At 46.3% G+C, this 21,217-nt stretch overlaps 1 protein-coding gene across 3 annotated transcripts in view; it reads right to left on the bottom strand.

The window, feature by feature from the left end:
• Positions 1–21,217, bottom strand: part of tmem209 (transmembrane protein 209) — a 33,889-nt gene extending 12,672 nt beyond the window's left edge. For 2 of the 3 annotated variants that reach the window (XR_005462336.1, XM_038811771.1), the window contains exons 1-9: positions 21,097–21,217; positions 20,182–20,326; positions 19,911–19,969; positions 11,590–11,721; positions 10,472–10,713; positions 7,599–7,803; positions 4,659–4,837; positions 3,444–3,515; positions 1,537–1,633 (exon numbers count right to left, since the gene is read on the bottom strand). Coding sequence is in view for 1 of the 3 variants with exons in the window: in XM_038811771.1 (XP_038667699.1) it covers positions 1,537–1,633; positions 3,444–3,515; positions 4,659–4,837; positions 7,599–7,803; positions 10,472–10,713; positions 11,590–11,721; positions 19,911–19,969; positions 20,182–20,326; positions 21,097–21,136 (1,171 nt within the window). In the remaining 2 variants the exon portion in view is untranslated. Of the gene's footprint in view, positions 1–1,536; positions 1,634–3,443; positions 3,516–4,658; positions 4,838–7,598; positions 7,804–10,471; positions 10,714–11,589; positions 11,722–19,203; positions 19,286–19,910; positions 19,970–20,181; positions 20,327–21,096 lie in introns of those variants that run through there. The other variant, XR_005462337.1, reaches the window with a different exon arrangement.

The following is a 21,217-nucleotide window of genomic DNA, read 5'->3' as shown; positions in this document are numbered from 1 at the left end:
CAGCTCACTCCCGGGAATCCCAACACAGAGTGTGTCAGAGAGCAGTGAGATACAGCTCACACCCAGGAATCTCGACACCGAGTGTGTTAGTGATGCAGATACAGTTCACACCCGGGAGCTTCAACACCGAGTGTGTCAGTGATACAGATACAGCTCACACACAGGACTCTCAACACGGAGTGTGTCAGAGAGCGGGTGAGATACAGCTCACTCCCGGGAATCTCGACACCGAGTGTATCAGAGAGCAGTGAGATACAGCTCACTCCCGGGAATCTCGACACTGAATGTGTCAGAGAGCAGTGAGATACAACTCACACCCGTGAATCCCGACATCGAGTGTGTCGGATACAGATACAGCTCACTCCCGGGAATCTCGACACCGAGTGTATCAGAGAGCAGTGAGATACAGCTCACTCCCGGGAATCTCGACACCGAGTGTATCAGAGAGCAGTGAGATACAGCTCACTCCCGGGAATCTCGACACTGAATGTGTCAGAGAGCAGTGAGATACAACTCACACCCGTGAATCCCGACATCGAGTGTGTCGGATACAGATACAGCTCACTCCCGGGAATCTCGACACCGAGTGTGTCAGATACAGATACAGCTCACTCCGGGGAATCTCGACACCGAGTGTGTCAGAGAGCAGTGATACAGATACAGCTAACTCCGGGGAATCTCGACACCGAGTGTGTCAGAGAGCAGTGACACAGATACAGCTCACTCCGGGGAATCCCGACACCGAGTGTGTCAGATACAGATACAGCTCACTCCGGGGAATCTCGACACTGAGTGTGTCAGATACAGATACAGCTCACTCCGGGGAATCTTGACACCGAGTGTGTCAGAGAGCAGTGAGATACAGCTCACTCCGGGGAATCTCGACACCGAGTGTGTCAGAGAGCAGTGATACAGATACAGCTCACACCCGAGAATCTCTTCCTTTGCGAGTGCAGACACACACTCCACTCTGCTCGATTCTACAGTAATCCTACGTGCAGGCATTTACACAGTTACACATTATCACATATCAGCAAATAAGGAGTAATTTACTCAAGAAGTTAATGCTTCGAACATAGAACATACAGTGCAGAAGGTCGTCATTCGGCCCATTGAGTCTGCACGATCCACTTAAGCCCCCACTTCCACCCTATTCACGTAACCCAATAACCCCTCCTAACCTTTTTGGTCACTAGGGGCAATTTATCATGGCCAACCCACCTAACCTGCACATCTTTGGACTGTGGGAGGAAACAGGAGCACCCGGAGGAAACCCACGCAGACACGGGGAGAACGTGCAGACTCCGCACTGACAGAGACCCAGCGGGAATCAAACCTGGGACCCTGACGCTGTGAAGCCACAGTGCTATCCACTTGTGCTACCGTGTTCTCCCACACACATCCTGGTCCAAACCTACATGGCAATGAGAACAATTTCAGCATCCCCTCCGACCACCAGCAGAGTGGAAGTCAACAATTTGCTCTTTAAAGATGGTAAGCCATGGGTGTAGCCAAGTCCTTATACAATACACATACCTCCCACTTGCAGCTCGAGGCACCCCAATCTCCTTAGTTGTGTGTTCACACTATCGATCTCTTTGACCAAACGATTCAAAATGGTCTCGTTCATCCACTACATACAGATAAAATACAAGAGGACATAATCTTGTGTCTGAGCCAAGTCAGAAAATGAATCTAAACACTTCTGTTTGTTAACTGAATGTGGAAAGGTGTGCCCTCGAAATCCACTGATGCAGTGTTTAAAAATTTAGGAAATATTGAAGGATCTGGAGAAAAATACAGGAACTGGTATGAAAAGATGAAAGCAGTCAATGGCAACAAAACGGTCAAGCAAACCTTCTGTTATCAAGCGCAAGTGGCCCTCTACCCTTCCCATATTCAATTACACAAAAGGTAATTTTCATCACCAGGAACTTCTTTTTATTTAAAAAAATATTTTATTGAAGCATTTGTAATTTTCAGTTTAACACATTAATATTTCTTAAACGACCGCGCGGGCCGACACAAGCAAAACGCCTAAAAAAACAAAAAACAGTAAACAACGTTCCCTACTACCCCCGCCCTATCCTCTAATTACCTGTATACTAAGCAGGAACTACTTTTAATACTTCATGGAATGCGAACTCAGGGAAGAAAGACGCCTGGTGAATTCGCTTATTGTACCGACGTGTCTAACAGGAGCTAGGAGCCATGTACGTATAATAAATTACTGCATGTGTTGATGGAAGTAGACACAAATATTAAGTCTGGCAAATTGGAGTAAATACCATAACTGTTGCCTGCATTGATTTCATCCAGAATGTATGCTTCAGAGGAACAGAAATCAGAACTGTGTATTAGAACACTGAGGACATTGATCATCAAACGGTACACCCAAGAAGGGGAATATTGAATCGGAGTTATTTCTTGTATCCTGTACAGGAGTTTGAGACAGCTTATAGGAGAGCCTGATTACTCTTCCCTCTGCTTTTGCTCTTTTCCAGGCAGTCGTTTCCTCAACCCTACAATCTCTTCTCCACATCAGCTTGCTCATGGGCACTGAGACATTGTCCAAATCTCTATATTCCAATTTCCCCTCGGTGCTCAAAACAGCAGCAGGAGAAACAGGAAGAGGAGCCTTGAACCGAGGTGTGGGGATAGATGGGGGGAGTTAAAATCACCTCCTCGGTGAAACACATACTGTAGATCCACTTGCACTTCCCACCTGTGCTTATCATAGGTGCTCCGTCTGCGTGGGTTTCGCCCCCACAACCCAAAAATGTGCAGAGTAGGTGGATTGGCCACGCTAAAATTGCCCCTTAATTAGAAAAAATAATTGGCTAACCTAAATTTATTATAAAAGAAAAAAAAAAAAAAAAAATCATAGGTGCTACATGTATTGGATAAATGGCACTAGCCATTGGCCACTGTTGTTGCCGGTTCCGTAGGCATCAATCACATGTGCCACGTAATTTATTTAGGTTGCCAGCTATTTTGGGTAAAGTACTGACCCCATTTCAAAGGCTCTGCTGATTTCAGACAAAATTAGTTCCTCAACTAGTTTCAAATCAGTTGCTTGCACTTAGTTAAACGGAAATGACCGTAGTGATGTGAACTACCCGAGAGGTTATTGCCAAGGAGATTTTCTGTGCTTCTAAATACAAACTGAAGTTGGTTATTTTGCTTTTTTGGTTTTACCATCAGATATAGCAGTAAATCCCATTTAGTAAATCTCATTTACATCCACTATAGGTGGTGGGATTGTATTAATCTATGTAGAATGCACTTGCTCGCTTCCCCACCTAGACTCATTATGCCATTGTTGAACTAAATTAAGGATCCTGTCACTTGCAACTTAATAGGATGGCCGCTGAGGCCCAAGAAGGGCAGCAGGTTCCCAGTGAGTGAGACAGAATAGCAGGGCGCTCTGAACAGTTACTTACATTGCGCAGGTTTGCTGTCCAGGAATCAAGGAGGTCTAACTGCTGTCGATTCATATTCAGCCTGATCCACACCTGCAAAGAACGAAAGGCAGCATTTGAGCTTTGTCAGTTCCATTCCTCCTCATGCTGATCTCCTACCCTCTCCCGCACATCCTCGACAGCTCCCTGTTAAGTGACAATTCCACAGCTTCTGCCAGTGCGTTCTCAGGGGAATTGGGGGAGGTGACGTTTATTAGGACACCCCCCCCCCCCCCCCAAAGGGGTCTAGACACCCACATTCTCCCACAAAAAGGTGCCTCCTATCTACCCTGGGATGTAGACCCAGTTGTTGCAGCCCCTCTACTGCCCCTTCACACAGATCAGAGCTTCACTGTACGGCTCAGCCTTACCCAGCCAAGTGGGGAGCTAGAAAACCTCGCGCTTAGCACGCTACTCCATTCAGTGCCATTCCATTTTACTTTGTATTCTCCTCTGACTTTCTCCCCCTACTAAACAAGGCGGAGATGAAAATATTTTTGTTAGGCAAGGGTACAGAGGGATACGGACTAAGACTGAATGGAGAGGAGGTACAGGTCAATTACATTTTTATGCATTGCAGAAAAGGCGCAAAGGGTTAAACAGCCTCCTCTTGCTCCGAAGCTTGTATTTTGGGAGATGGCTGGTCACCATTTACTAAATGAGTCACTAAAGGAGGAGAAATAGAGTTCATATCCCAAAGGGAGCACTCGCCTGAATGTAATTCAATTCCATCCTCTTTCTTATGTAACCAGCAAATAAAACTTAAATTCTACTGGAACCCCTGGACATAAGACAATAGGCCGATTTCTGAGAATCCTTTCTAACTGCTGCAAAGAGCCTCAATTTTTATGTAATACGAGAAGAGGCAAACACATCAGGGAGAGACAGCTCTGGAAGCTTACCACAGGCCTGACCTAACAACAGACCAAGCACATCATGCCCTCAGCTTGCTGAATGTGTGCGACTGAACTAGTTTAATCTCCAAATCACATCATTCAGACACATTGTGCAGCGACGTCGGCCATTTGCTGCTTTTGTGTGGCCCACAACTGGCCTGAATGCCAACTCGTTTGGCTGCAGCCAACGTGGTATTGGGAAGAGTCCAATAACGGAAGATCGGCCAGCAAGGTCACTGATAAGGATCGTCCAACTGGCTGCACTCAAGTTAAAAGATCAACGCCTGGAACTATAACACACCTCTTCCGCAAGCAGTTTGGAGCCCAGATCAGTGTCATCTTTGTGGGCTGAGGGGGCCTGGGAACGACTGGCTAGCTGGTACTGGAACTTGCGCAGCGACTGCGCGTAATCTCCTGTGGTGCGACTGTAGTTCCAAAAGGAGGTAGGACTGTTGCTGCTGGACGCACATTCAGGGCTTCCTGCGTATACACACATCAAGTAAAGGCAAAACATTCAGCAACTGAAACAGACAGAAACTTCATCACCCAATCTTCCATTTAAGCCAGACTATTTGGAGTTGAGTTGAGGTTCAACTCCACTTTCACAGTCTAGACAGTGTTCTCATTTTTAAAAACATTATAGCATTAAATGATATGTTGGCAAGGAATGCTCTTGGATACATCATTCAAGTGAGTATTCATCATGATATGCCCAAGAGTGCTTCGGCAAGCTATTCAACCACAGCAAAACTAAGTTTGATGCTACTCGCAGTCAACAGATAGACAATTCCAGCAGGTAACGCAAGGTTATTGCAAAAAGAAAAGCTCTTAAAAGAAATGGGTGACATATTATCATGGATAGAGAATTGGCTGGCTGGCAGAAAGCAGAGTGTGCACAAATGGGTCTTTGTCTGATTGGCAGGATGTGACGAATGGAGTCCACAAGGCTCAGTGCTGGGGCCTCAACCTTTTACAATTTATATCAATGATTTAGATAAGGGACGTGAAGGGCATGGTAGTGAAATTTGCAGACAACATAAAGATAGGTAGGAAAGTATGTTGTGAAGAAGACAGAGTTTTCAGTGGATATAGACCGGTTGAGAGAGTGAGCAAAGGTTTGCAGATGGAGTATAATGTGGGAAAGCGTGAAGTTGTTCATTTTGACAGAGTATTACTTAAATGGAGAACAACTGCAGGATGTGAGGTGCAGAGTGATCTAGGTGTTCTTCTACACAAATCACAAAACGTCAGTAATTGAAAGCCAGTACTTTGAAAAGAGTTATAATCTCACTCTCCTTGTCCTTTCCCCTTGCCGATCCAAAGTTCCTTAAATTGTTCTTGCTCAACCAATGCTCATGCATACGCACTGCAGAAGAGGTAACTAGGCTGCTTTCGAGGAATTGAACATGAAAGTAAGGATGTTATGTGCAGGGAATTGGGGAAACCACATATAAATACAGTGGAGATAATTCAGAGGCGGCTTACTGGAATGATACCTGGAGTGAGGTTGGAAATGCTGGGCTTGTTTCCATTAGAGTGAGGGATATACAAGTTCCTGAACAATATTGACAAGGAGGGTGTTGAAGAGATGCTTCCTCTTGTGGCCGAGTCCAGAACTAGGGGGCAGTTTTAAAATTAAGAGTCACCCTCATAGGACAGAGATGAGGAGACAGTTTTTCTGAGGGTTGTGTAACATTGGAACTCTCTGCCTCAGGAAGTGGAAGTGGGATTACAATATTTTTACGTAACAGATGGATAGATTTTTGTTGAGCTGGGGAATTTAAGGTTATAGATGAAGAATGTGGAACTCAAAACAAACAGAAGGTGCAGCAGGGTCAAGAGACCAAATGCTCCAATTTTGTTTTTATAAATTTAGAGTACCCAATTATTTTTTTCCAATTAAGGGCAATTTAGCATAGCCAATCCATCTACCGTGCACATCTTTGGGTTGTGAAACCCACGCAGCAAATGCTCCTATTTTGTATGATTCTACTCCCCGCAACTCCCAAACCAACTAAACACCTTCACTGTTACCTTGCAGAGGGGCCAACAGCACAGATTTGAGGCTCAACTGGTCACTGCTCAAATGAATTTATCCATCAGGGAAATTATCAAGAGAGTTTTTGACAGAAATTCTGATGATCAGAAGATCATTGAGAATGGCTATTCAGAAAAAACACATTTGTACTCCACTCCACACCTCAGTTACAGAAGACAACTTTTCAATTTGCAATAAAGAGCACGATTTTTTGAAACCCACCACCACCCTTCCCCACACCCAAAGGTTTCTCCTTCCCGTTTGATGATCCATGCCATGTTTTCGCTTAATTCAAACCAAATCTTCTTCGGGTATGAGAGCGTGGACATTGACTGTAAACAACCCTCAACTATTTGGGAACAGGCAAAGAGGGTCAAATCTGGCCAAGCCCAAGCCTGTTCCCAGAGTTGAGGCCATTTGGCCCATCATGTCTATGCCAGTTCTTTGAAAGAGTTATAATCTCACTCCCCTTGTCCTTTCCACTTGCCAATCTAAAGTTCCTTAAATTGTTCTGGCTCAACCAATGCTCACGCACACGAACTGCAGAAGAGGGCACTAGGCTGCTTTCGAGAGAAAATCCCTTTTACCCTCCCAATCAAAATCCAGAGACACCAATGACTGCAATCCTCCTGCAACTAATCAGGTGAACTCAGGACAGTACATCCTCGCTTGATGTTGTAGTTGCGTTCCTGAAAAGCGCAGCTTTAAATGAAAATGTTACGAAACTCAGATTTTCCCATTATCACCAACATATAGACCGCAGTGAGGTTCTGTAGAATCTTTATCAGAAAAAAAATTACAAGACATTATACCCAGCAAGCTAAACTACTTTACATCACTAAATTCCTATATTTGTATCCAAAATAGCTTTAAAATAAAATACATTTTAAAATATAAAAGAAACATGTCAACTCTTTCTAATTATCTTCAGCTCACCAACCCTCCCTCTGCAGAGCAACCAGAGGGTCAGGGAGTGCCGGAGGCCACTCCAAAATGGTGCTGATTGGGCCACGCAGCCCTATGTCTGATCCGGCACTAGATGTGAATATTGGCCTTAATTAACTGGCCAACATTAAAGTGAAACAATTTAAAATAGAGACTGACTTTACATATCAGGCTCTGTACCTGGGTCCTTCCCTGTACAGTAAAGTTCACAATATAACATAGAATAAAACTTGATGAACCATTTAAGCCTCAACTAACCCAGCTGACTGCGGCCGTGCTTCTCCTCTTCAGAGCGAAGGAAGGTCTCCAGAGATTTCATATCGGTCACACATTCATCTCGTGTGAGGGGTGCACTGTATACCGAAGGGGCAGATCGGTAACGTGCTCTCAGGCTGGAGCACTCTGGACTCCCAGCATTGTTACTGTACAAACACGAATTCTGAACGGGATTGAAGGGGGAGCCCTGCAGAAAACAGGAAAAATTAAAGTCACCAGGAGTTCAGCTAACAAAATCCCCTCTCCCCGCTCTGTCACAGCCTTGGTTTCAAACACATCATCCTTTCCTCCCCCCGGTGTCCCCCACCTCCTCAGTGTCAAAACCAAGGTTCATCAAGGCGCTAACATTCTTTCCCACAGCTTCAGAGCCACAGAACACTACCTCTCCCTGAAGATCAGGTTTTTAAAATCGAAGCTTGGCGTCACCTAGACACCTCGGCATTTATCAGTATGCAACTCACTCCAGACTTCAGTACATGACCTATGTTGACATTCCCAGTGCAGTACTGGGGAATTGTTATTTTGCAGAAACACAGTTAATTGCGTGGCTTTGCAACTGGAACAAGATTCCATGCCACAGCTGGATGACGGGGAACATTTATCCTTCAACCAACACTCTAAACACATCATCCAGTCATTATCAATTGCAGTTGTGGGAGATTGCTGCCTACAAGATTGCTTATCGCATGAACTATACAACAATGCTCACTCCTCAAAAAAATTTTGATTGACCGCGACTGACGGCCTTGGACCCTCAAAATAAAATTCCCATTTATTAACATCGAACTATAGAAACAAAAACCACAGCAATCTTCAGGACTTGAGAAAACAAAATGGTGCTGTCGTTAAAAAAAAAACAATACCCCACTATTACATATTCCTCTGCTGGTCTGACCAGGAAACTTTAGGGTTTTCTTTTCAGTTTTAATTTGTTTTAAAAATGACAGTTTCATATCAGTTTGGTTACTGCAAATATGTAGTTCTGTGACTGAGACACAAATAACAATTTAGTAAAGAGGGATATACAGGGCCAGTGTGAAGAGTTCAAACACATCTGGTTGATTCCATGGTTCTTGCTACTAATCGATTTGAAACAGATGTGAAATGTAAAGTGGTTTGGGTCGGGGTGATTAAAGGGAGCGGGGTATCATAGAATCTCTACAGTACAAAAAGAGGCCATTCGCCCCCATCAAGTCTGTACTCGCCCTTAGAAAGACCACCCGACCTACGCCCCAACTCCCCCCAAAGGGGCAATTTAGCTTCTCCAATCCACCTAATCTGCACATTTTTGGACTGTGGGGGAAACCAGAGCACCTGGAGGAAACCCACGCAGACACGGGGAGAATGGGCCAACTCCACACAGTCACCCAAGGTGGAAATCGAACCCGGGTCCCTGGAACTGTGAGGCAGCAGTGTTTTTTTTTCCTTTTTATAAATTTAGAGTATCCAATTATTTTTTTCTCCAAGGGGCGATTTAGCGCGGCCAATCCACCTAACCTGCACATCTTTGGGTTGTGGGGGTGAAACCCACACAGACATGGGGAGGCAGCAGTGTTAACCACCACCCTAACACCTGATACTTCCACAGTTGTAATCAGTTTGTGCTCTAATGTGCGTCAAAGGGTTTTCCAAATTGGACGATCTGCAGCTCCATTATCCTATTTCACTGTCTGCAGGCTTTAAACAAGGGCCAATAGATTGTGAGCAGAAGCAGGGGTCTTGGCCACTTGACTAACCCATGATTCTCACACTGATCAGAACAATGCGAACCCCCCCACTGGAATGAGATTGGAGATTCAGTACAGACCAGGAGTGCAACCTAGGGCCCTCTCATTCTGTGTGGACATAAGCTCAATGCTAGTTTGCACTGACTCCAAGATTGATGCACTCACGGCGCTGAGGTCCCAGGTTCGATCCCGGCTCTGGGTCACTGTCCGTGTGGAGTTTGCACATTCTCCCCGTGTCTGCGTGGGTTTTGCCCTCACAACCCAAAAATGTGCAGAGTAGGTGGATTGGCCACACTAAATTGCCCCCTTAATTGGAAAAAATAATTGGATAATTTAAATTTATATTAAGAAAAAGAAAATGCTGGGAACCCGGAACTTTGCAGCAGATGGCGGTGTTATTAATGGAATTGGAATGCCAAGAAAAATGGGAATGGTGGGCAAATAACTAAAGGGAACATATGTCAGCGAAGGTCAGGGTAAATGTGTCATCATATTCATCTGCTGCCAAAACCCAGCATGCCTGACCAGAGAATGGAAAAAACTTTTATAATCGCTTTAGGTTACAATCTCCTGTTGATTCACTGCCAAACACCTGGGATTTAAAGAGAAGCTTCATTTCTATTTCTCTCTCAGGTGGGAGGGGCAGCTCCCACGTCAACTAACATGAAACGGAGCAGGATTAAGCGGGGTGACAGAGCGACAAGGCTTCCTCAGTGCCAATCACAACTCCGTGGGTAGCACTCTTGCCGAGGAGTCAGATGATTGTGGTGCCAAGTCCCACTCTGGGACATAAATCAAGACTGATAATTCAATGCAGTAGTGAGGGATTGCCGCACTGTTAGAGGTCCTGCCTTTTATATGAGATGTTAAACTTTAGCCCTGACTGATGTCCCTTGGGTGGTTCAAAAAGATGCATTGGTACTATTTGAAGAGACGGGGAGATACCCCAGTATCCTGCTCAATATTTAACAGAAAAATAGATCACATGGGTAATTTGGGAGCTTGCTTTGCATTATTTGGCTGCCATGTTTCCTCACAGTTACAATCAGATAATAGCGACATAAGAGAAACTAGTTACGGTTTAATACTGCTGCCAATGGTTAGATTCAAAATCCCTATCCCATGTACCGTATTGAAGCTGCTGCCAGGAGAGTACATCACAGGGGATGGGAAGGATCCGCTCCCCGGTGGGGAAGGTGTCTGCATGGTTGGGCTAAATCCTGTTATACAGCTGGGGCTGAACTTGGGGCAGGAGCCAAGCGGGCGTTGAGGGCTGTAAGACAAGACGCTCTGTCCCTGTGCGATACCCGGTGAGGAGCTGTTGGGGGTGGACGTGGTGTCCGGCTTTTGCTGTGGAGTCGTCAGTATCGCTGAGGAGAGAAGAGCTTTGACAGGTTAATTTACTCAAGCATCAGGCCCGGCTAGGCTCCCGTTTTCAACTCTCCGTAAACCCGAGTTCATCCAAAACTCTGCTGCCTATGGCCTAACCCCATCCACCCATCACCCTGTGCTCACTGATCTACGATGGCTCCCAGTCTGGCAATGCCACGGTCTTAAAAGTCTCATACTGTTTACAAATCCTTCCGTAGCCTCTCACTTCTCCAACGTCCTGATCTATACTTGCTGGCCTTTAACACACTCACGCCCCAAACCCCCACCTCATTAGTCTTCCTTTTCACCTTGGTTTCAGTGTCTGGAACAGAGAATATAAAAGGAGACACATTTTAGGCTGGTACAAGACCTCGGAGGTTGTACCGAGAGCGTTGTGTACAGTTTTGACCAGCTCATTATAAAACGGATACAAAAGCATATAGGGAGATTGTGCAGTGTAGATTCAATAGGATATCAGGGATGAGATTGCACATACCAAGAGACTTGAGAAGTAAGGACTTTGTTCCAAATAGGTCATGTTTGAGGGCTGAGCTGATAGATGTTTGAGATTATTATTTTTGGAGTAATTACTGCTTGCTCCTTTCCACTGGGTTAAAGAAAAATTAGTTTAAATACATAGGAAAGTTGGGAAGCAGGTGGAGAGCGACGGTCACCCTCTCCCCCGCCCGGTGGTCAGCTTTGCAGCTCTTCACCCACTGAACAAGCAGGATATTCGCTGCACGACTGTTCACAGATCCCACCTTTGACAGATGCCTTACTTTAACAGTGAAGCATTTTGGGATCCCCCCATGGTCACCGCATGAACACAAGCCCTTTTCCTCCCTAAACTGCGTTGCTGCTATATCCCAACCTACCTGAATTCATCATTCCCAGCAGGCTTTGCTGCTGCGGGGTCATCACTAAGTTGGCTGGGACCACGGCGCTCCTGAAGTAACACCAGAAATCAAATAAAGCATTCAGGCAAAACAAGGTGATCAGCACAAGCTCTGGAACAGAATGAAGAAACAGGAAAATTACAAGACGTGCAATGGAAGAGACCAAACTAAATCCAGGCAGCGTTTGCACAGGATTCCTGTTACACTGTTGGCTCCTTAGCTATTCAGTTTCTTAAGCTGAAATACACAAAACAGGAGGATTTAACTCCCTGTTCAATGTAGCGTTGGCTGCTCTCAGCAGCGTCTGGCCTCAGTGGAAAGCTGACAGCAGTTTCAGGGAGATAGGTGGTATTTCCATTCAGTAAGTCTGCAACCAGAGGCCATCTGTTAGCAAGGGGACATAGAAAGTTAGAAAATAGGAGGTGTAGCCAACTGGGATGGCCACTTCCAACTAGATACAGGAAAACTCCCAAAGCCTGGCGGGTAAAATGGACAAGCCAAGGCTCAGGCAGGCTCAGAGCCTGAAATGCATATTCGTAAGCAAGAAGTCCAGACGGTATCGAAACTCCGTCCAATTAGCATTTTAATGGGGCCGATTAGCATTTGATGGCCCATCTTCACCAAAACAAAGGGCTGGTGCTCAAGCAACCGGGACAGTCCCAGACATTTCGGCGCCACTCCCTGTTCAAGGGAAACGCAAATAACGGGATCAGTGACCGCTTGGGACACACCCAGCCATCCAGATCCCCACCCACTTATTGGCTAAAGAATCGAACAGAGTGATCAGGGATCACCCAATTAGTAAGGCCCAAATCAAAGTACCATCCAAAAGAGCGTGAAAACCCCAAGTATAAGAAGAGTTTGCCATATGTTCGCTCTCTCTTGGTCCTGGTACCCTGGTCACGGCCATCTCCAAGTGTAGCAACACCAAAAGCAAGTACAAGTTCAACGTCCACTACCAGACGGATGAGCCCAGCTGAGCAGCAGTTACTCCTTCAAACCCGATAGATCCAGAATCGAACAGCGGCCACTGTTTTCTGACCTAAGCCGGGTGCCCGAAGTAAAGTACAGGTTGTCTTAGTCGATAGGTGTAGTTAACTAGTCGTCATGATGTGGAGTTGCCGGCATTGGACTGGGGTGAGCACAGCAAGAAGTCTTACAACACCAGGTTAAAGTCCAACATGTTTGTTTCAAACACTAGCTTTCGGAGCACTTGTTCTAGAGGAAGGAGCAGTGCTCCGAAAGCTAGTGTTTGAAACATGTTGGACTTTAACCTATTGTAAGACTTCTTACTTAACTAGTAGTGTTTATGTTGCATGACTAATTGTGTGTAAATAAAGTACCCTTGACCTTGAACTAACTAACTGGTGTTTGGCTCTTTGATCGATAGCCGGTTGAAACATGTGGTGGTATCATTCGATACCTGGCGACTCTAAGCATTAGGACATAGATAACCCAGAAAGAAGGGCAAACTCACTGATTGCCATAATTGGAACAGAGCCACAGAAAAGACAAAGTAAAAGAAAGCACAACAGAGGCCATTCGGCCCTTTGAATCTGCTCCAACATTCAACATGATCATGGCCAATCCTCTATTGCAACAACGTGCTCCTGTGCTCCCCCTATGCCCCTAAACACCTTCAGAGTCTAGAAATCTATCCATTTCCTTCTTTTTTTTTTAATAAACAATTTTATTGAGGTCGTTTTTGGCTTTATAAACAGTTACAGACATCATCAGAAAGGAAGCAAAAAAAGGCAAAAATGTGCAAACATCCACGTACTTTCAATACTTCCATCGTACCGTATTGCACAAGCCCGCTCCCCTCCCACCCGTACTACCCGCCATATTTTCCCTCCTACTCTACTCTACCCCCCCTCCCCCCACCCCCCTGCTGACGCTCACTCTCCCGCAAAGAAGTCAATAAATGGTTGCCACCTCCGGGTGAACCCCTGCACAGATCCCCTCAAGGCGAACTTAATTTTTTCCATCCCCAGGAAACTTGACATGTCCGCAAGCCACCACTCAGTCTTCGGGGCTTTGAGTCCCTCCACGCCAATAATATTCGTCGCCGGGCTATCAGGGAAGCAAAGGCCAGCACATCGGCCGCTTTCTCCCCCTGGACGCCCGGGTCTTCCGAAACCCCAAAAATTGCCACCCCTGGACTCATCACCACCCTTGTTTTTAGCACCTGGGACATGACCCCCGCAAATCCCTCCCAGTACCCCCTCAGCTCGGGGCATGCCCAAAACATGTGCACATGGTTCGCTGGTCCTCCCGCGCACCTAGCGCATTTGTCCTCTATCCCGAAAAATTTGCTCATCCGAGCCACCGTCATATGGGCCCGGTGAACGACCTTAAATTGGATCAGCCCGAGCCTTGCACATGTCGCGGTCGAGTTTACCCTACTCAGGGCCTCTGCCCACAGCCCTTCCTCCATTTCCCCGCCTAGCTCCTCCTCCCATTTAAGTTTCAGTTCCTCTGTCTGGGACCCTTCCTCCCTCATGAGCACCTTATAAATACCCGAGACTCTACCCTCCCCTTCGTCCCTCCCAGAGACTATTCTGTCTAGGATCCCCATTGGCGGGAGACGCGGGAAAGATGGGACCTGTCTACGAACAAAGTCCCGCAGCTGTAGGTATCTAAAATCATTTCCCCTTACCAACCCAAATTTCTCCTCCAAGCTCCTCAAACTCGCGAAGCTCCCTTCCAGGAACATATCACCCACCCTTCCCGCCCCTGCTCGCCGCCATACTCGGAACCCCCCATCCATACTGCCGGGGGCAAACCGATGGTTGTCGCAGATTGGCGCCCAGACAGACGCCCCCATCTCCCCCACATGCCTCCTCCACTGGCCCCATATCCGCAGGGTCGCCACCACTACCGGGCTGGTGGTGTACTTGGCCGGCGGCAGCGGTAGAGGAGCCGTGACCAGGGCTTCCAAACTGGAGCCCCTGCACGAAGCCGCCTCCACCCGCTCCCAAATAGACCCCGTACCCACCATCCACTTCCTTATCATAGCGATGTTGGCCGCCCAGTAATAATTGACCAGACTCGGCAACGCCAGCCCCCCCTCGCTACGGTTCCTCTCCAACATTGCCTTCTTCACCCGCGGAGACTTTCCCGCCCAGACAAAGCTCATGATCAGCCCGTTAACTCTTTTGAAGAAGGACTGTGGGATAAAGATCGGGAGGCACTGAAAAATAAACAAAAATCGAGGGAGGATTGTCATCTTTACAGTCTGCACCCTCCCTGCCAGCGACAGCGGGAGTGCATCCCATCTCCGAAACTCTCCCTTCATTTGCTCCACCACCCTGGCCAAATTTAACTTATGCAGCCTGCCCCAGTCTCGTGCCACCTGGATTCCCAAATACCGGAAATTTTCCTCAACTAACCTAAACGGTAGCCCTCTCAATCTGTTCTCCTGGCCCCTTGCCTGTACCACAAACATTTCACTCTTGACCGTATTTAATTTGTATCCTGAGAACTGGCCGAACTCCCTCAGCATTCCCAGTATAGTTCCCATCCCGGCCACTGGGTCCGACACGTACAGGAGCAGGTCGTCTGCATAAAGAGAAACCCTATGTTCAACCCCGCCCCTCACCATCCCCTTCCAACCCTCTGCGGCTCTCAGCGCAATCGCCAGCGGCTCTATGGCCAGCGCAAACAGCAGCGGGGAGAGGGGGCAGCCCTGCCTGGTCCCTCGGTACAACCTAAAGTACTCCGACACTTCTCTGTTGGTCCTGACGCTGGCCTTCAGGGCCTGATATAATAATTTGATCCAATCCACCAATCCCTCCCCGAACCCAAACCGTCCGAGCACCTCCCATAGATATTCCCACTCCACCCGGTCAAAGGCCTTCTCGGCGTCCATAGCCACCACTACCTCCACCTCTCTACCCGCCGGGGGCATCATTATCACATTGAGCAATCTCCTCAGATTGGCCGCCAGCTGCCTACCTTTCACGAACCCCGTTTGATCCTCCCCAATCACCTCCGGAATACAGTCCTCCATTCTACCCGCCAGTACCTTTGCCAGGAGCTTGGCATCTACATTAATCAGGGAGATTGGCCTGTAGGACCCGCACACCTCCGGGTCTTTACCCCGCTTTAATATCAGAGATATGGTGGCTTGAGACATCGTCGGCGGCAGGGTCCCTCTGTCCCTTGCCTCATTGAAAACCCTCGCCAAGACCGGGCCCACCAGCTCCGAGAACTTCCTATAAAACTCTACTGGGTATCCATCCGGCCCCGGGGACTTCCCCGACTGCATGGCCTTTAGGCCCCCCAATACCTCCTCTACTCTAATCGGGGCCCCCAGCTTATCCATTTCCTTCTTAAATATATTCAGTGATTGACCACCACAGCCTGTGGTAGAGAATTCTACAGGTTTGCCACCCTCTGAGTGAATACATTTCTCATCTCAGTCCTCTATGGCCTACAGTGTCTCCTGAAACTGTGACCCTTTGTTCTAGACCCACCCCAGCCAGAAGAAACAACATCACTGCATCCAGTCGGCCCAGTTCAGTCAAAATTTTATAAGTTTTAATTCCATCCCCTCTCATTCCTCTGAATGTAAAACCAGTTGACCCAATCTCTTCTCATCAAACAATCCTGCCATCTCATGAATTAGCACTCCCTAAATGGCAATATCTCTATTCTGAGATAAGGAGATGAAAACTGCAGTCCCCATGCAATGAAAGCCAACATACCATTTGCCTTCCTAGCTGCTTGCTGTACCTGCAGGCTTGCGTTCAGTGACTGGTGTGCTGGGACACCCAGGTCCCTTTTGTACATCAACATTTCCCAATCCATCACCATTTCAATACTTCTCTGCCATTCTGTTTTTCCACCTGCACTGGATAACTTCACATTTATCATCATCATACTGTATCGGCCATGTATTTGCCCACTCAGTCAACTTATCAGAATCACCTTGAAGCCTCTTAACATCCTTCTCATCACACACCTTCCCACCAAGCTTCATGTCATCAGCAAAGTTTGAGATAATATTTTTGGTTCCTTTATTCAAATCATTGATGTATTTTGTGAATAGATGGGACCCCAAGCACTGATCCCTGCAGGGCTCAATTACACACTGCCTGCCACTTCGAAAAAGATCCATTTATTCCTGCTCATTTCCTGGCTGCTAACCAATTTTCAATCCAGGCCAATATATTACCCCCAATTCCATGCCTTTAATTTTTCACACTAACCTCCTATGTGGGACTTTATCAAAAGCTTTCTGAAAATCCAAATACAGCACATCTACTGGTTCACTCTTATCTATTCTACTGTACATCCTCAGAAAACTCCAGGTGGTTTGTCAAACAGGATTTCTCTTCCATAAATCCATGTTTACTTTGACTAATCCAGTCGATATTTTCTAAGTGTACTTCTGTTGCATCCTTTCCAACAGACTCTGGCATCAGGGGCAGCACGGTGGCACAATGGTTAGCACTGCTGCCTCACAGCACCGAGTTCAATTCTAGCCTCGGGTGACTGTGTGGAGTTTGCACTTCTCCCCGTGTCTGCGTGGGTTTCCTCCGGGTGCCCCAGTTTCCTCCCACAGTTTGAAGATGTGCAGGTTAGGTGGATTGGCCACGCTAAATTGTCCCTTTTTAAAAATAAATTTAGATTAGCCAATTATTTTTTCCAATTAAGGGGCAATTTAGCGTGGCCAATCCACCTACTCTGCACATTTTTGGGTTGTGGAGGCGAAACCCACGCAGACACGGGGAGAACGTGCAAACTCCACACGGACAGTGACCCAGAGCCGGGATCGAACCTGGGACCTCAGCGCCGTGAGGCGGTTGTGCTAACCACTAAATTGTCCCTTAAGGTGGGGTTGCAGAAATAGGTCGGGGGATTGGGCCCAGGTAGGGTGATCTTTCAAAGGGTCAGTGCAGACTCGATTGGCCGAACGGCCTCCTTCTGCACTGTAAGATTCTATTTTTCCTACGCCTGATGTTAGGTTGTAGTTTCCCGCTATCTCCCTCCCTCCTTTTTTAAATAGTGGGTTTTGCCACCCTCCAATCTCCTGGAGCTATTCCACAATGTACAGAACTTTGGAAGATGACAACCATTGTATCCACTATTTCCATGGCCAGCTCCTTTAGTATTCTGGGATATAGGTTGTCAGGCCATGGGGATTTACCCACTTTCAACCCCATTAATTTCTCCAACGCTATTCCTTTAACAATACTAATTTCCTTCAATTCCTCCTTCTCTCTAGATCCTTGATTCCTTAGCATTTCTGGAAAGTTATTCATGTTTTCCCTCCATGAATAAGAAAGTAGTTGTTTAATTTCTCTGCTATTTCCTTGTCCCTTAGAAACTCTGTTTTGGACTGCAAGACACCTACATTTATCTTCACTAATTTTTTTGAAAAAATATACTTATAGAAGCTTTTACGTTAATTGCAAGTTTACTCTCATACTCTATTTTCCCCTCTCAATCTCTTTGGCCTCCTTTGCTTAATGCTGTACTCTCAAACCTCAGGCTTGCTACTTTTTCAACCAACATTATAGGACTCCTCTTTGAATCTAACATTATCCTTAATTTCTTTTGTAAGCCATATTTGGGCTGATTTTCTTGTTTTGTGTTTGCACCAGAAAAGAATGTTTAACTGTCACAATGCATACATTCGTTCCTTAAATATTAGCCATTACGTAGCCACCATCATGCCTTTTATTGAAGCTCCCCAATCTATCTTGGCCAATTCGCACCTCATACCTTGGTAGTTTCCTTTGTTTAGATGGAAGACACTAGTTTCAGATTGGACTTCTTCACTTTCCAACCTAATTATCATGTTTATGGTCACTGATCCCTAAAAGACCCTGCATAAGATCATCCAATACTCCCTTCACATTGCATAATGCCAAATCTAGGATAGCATGTTCTCTAGTTGGTTCCTAAATATACTGGTCTAAAAAGAAAAGCTTGTACACCCTCCAGGAATTCATTGCCACTTTGATTTGCACAGTTTAAAAGTAGATTAAAGTCATCCATGATTATTGTAGCAACCTTGTTACTTGCATCGCAAATTTTCTGGTTAATGCCATCCCCTACCTTACCACAACTGTTTGGGGGCCTTAAATAACTCCCAGTCTTCTGCCCCTTGTTGTTTCTTTTTTTTTTAAATTTAGAGTACCCAATCAATTTTTACCAATTAAGGGGCAATTTAGCGTGTTCAATCCACCTAGCCTGCACATCTTTGGGTTGTGGGGGCGAAACCCACGCAAACACGGGGAGAATGTGCAAACTCCACACGGACAGTGACCCAGAGCCGGGATCGAACCTGGGACCTCAGCGCCGTGAGACTGCAGTGCTAACCCACTGAGCCACCGTGCTGCCCTGCCCCTTGTTGCTTCTTAACTCCACCCAGACTGATTCACCTGAGGAAGGAGCAGTGCTCCGAAAGCTAGTGTTTGAAACAAACATGTTGGACTTTAACCTGGTGTTGTAAGACTTCTTACTGTGCTCACCCCAGTCCAACGCCAGCATCTCCACATCAGACTGATTCTACACCTAGATTTTGAGCCAATATCCTCTAGCATTATTGCACTGATTTCATCCTTATCTAACACCACCCACCTCCTTTTTTGATTGTCCTTTCTAAATATCATAAACTCTTGGCTATTCAGTTCCAATCCTTGGTCACCATGCAGCTTTGACCCTGTAATCGCAATATCATTCACATGTATTTGTGCTGTTGATTCGTCCACCTTATTGTGAAAGCTCCATGCATTCAGATACAGTGCCTGTAGACTATTCTTTTTAACATTTTATACACTATTGTTTGTACTATGTCCCTATTTGCTGCTAGCTCTTGTTTCTTTATCTCACCTTCCACTTTGGAGACAAAGGTTAATACATTGAATGTCTGTGCAGAAATGGTGGGGCGGAACTTTTAAAGGGAAGTAAACAAACACTTGAAGAATAAATACTTAAAGGGTGAGGAATGAGACTGTGTGGTTAGCGATTTCAGAGAAATGGCACACACAATGGACCAAACGCCTCTTTCCTTCACCAAGTTCTACAATACGGAAACAAAAGACATACACGGAGATTAGGCCGAAGGTGGAAGAGTGGACCAACAAGCAGCTGGGGCATCAGATGTCCGAAGCATCCCAGAGAGGTGGCAGTGGTAGCAACCTGCCACATGCAGAAAATACCCCATCTGCTCTGTCCAAATAACCTGCTATTCTCTTTCCCCCATAGTGGTCATCCCAGAGCAGCCACCCGCTTACAAGTAACTTGTGGGAAAGGATACAAGTGGCAGATACAATAGACTTACTCACCGATATACCACAGGGGCCAGTAGCTGATGTTGTAGAATCTGCTCAGCAATTTGCCTGTCCTGCAGGATGATATTTTAAAAAAAATGAAAAATGCACAAATCTTCACTTGAAAATAAAAAAAGTTATATGATCAGCTACAAATCAAATGTCTGAATTCAGACAGGGGGACTTCAACATAGCTAAATAGGAAATGCAAGTTCTTTCCCTACAGCAATGTATAAAATTTTATTCGACAACAAAGCAAAATAGAAATCCAGGAAAAGCCACTGACATTTCCATATAGATCATCCCAGCGAGTCCGACGTTGAGCAAGCCCCAGACCAGCATAACCTTCCTGGCTTGCGCTTCTTTCCTCATCTGTATGGTCCGGTCAATGAGGGCAGTGCCAGGGGCCCCATTCCCCACTGGGTTCATTTCTGTGGACACAAATCAATAGATTCAGAGTCACCGAATTTTGGTAAACAATAAACCGGTTTAGTGAAGCTTTCAATATTCTAACAAGCAGCATAAAGAAACATGGTAGTGTTTGGGAATTAAAGGTGCCCTGGATAATAATAATCTTTATTAATGTCACAAGTAGGCTTACGTTTCTTTTTTTTAATGAATTTACAGTACCCAATTTGTTTTTCCCAATTAAAGGGCAATTTAGCGTGACCAGTCCACCTACCCTGCACATTTTTTGGGTTGTGGGGGTGAGAATATGCAAACTCCTCATGGACAGCACAGTTTTTTTTTTCTCTTTTAAAATTTAGATTATCCAATTATTTTTTCCAATTAAGGGGCAATTTAGCGTGGCCAATCCACCTACTCTGCACATTTTTGTGTTGTGGGGGCGAAACCCACGCAGACACGGGGAGAATGTGCAAACTCCACACGGACAGTGACCCAGAGCCGGGATCGAACCTGGGACCTCAGCGTCGTGAGGCGGTTGTGCTAACCACTTGGCCACCATGCTGCCCTATGGACAGCACAGTTGGGCGATGCCCCAGGATTTCCGCGCCCCCGCTGTGCACACCGCCATCTGCAAGCCCCATGGCTCTCCACTCACCCCCCACAGGCTCTCCTGCCCCCACTCTCTCGGAGCTCCTTTCACCCTCGTCCCCCTCATTCTCACCCTCCATTCACCCACCCACCCTCTCTCTCTCTCTCTCTCTTTCGCTCGTTTCTCCCACCCTCATTCACTCACCTCCCGCTCCGCAGCCGCGCCACCGGAAGTAGAATGACATTTTTCCGCTCGGTAACGTCAGATCTGACGTCAGTCAAAACCTTTTGAACGGACGCGGGAAATATGACACGTGAGCCACTGG

Source organism: Scyliorhinus canicula, chromosome 11 (genome assembly GCF_902713615.1).
Source record: "Scyliorhinus canicula chromosome 11, sScyCan1.1, whole genome shotgun sequence".
Taxonomy (NCBI): Eukaryota; Metazoa; Chordata; class Chondrichthyes; order Carcharhiniformes; family Scyliorhinidae; genus Scyliorhinus; species Scyliorhinus canicula.
Note: the sequence above shows the minus strand (reverse complement) of the source record. Positions and strands in the feature narration are given on the sequence as shown.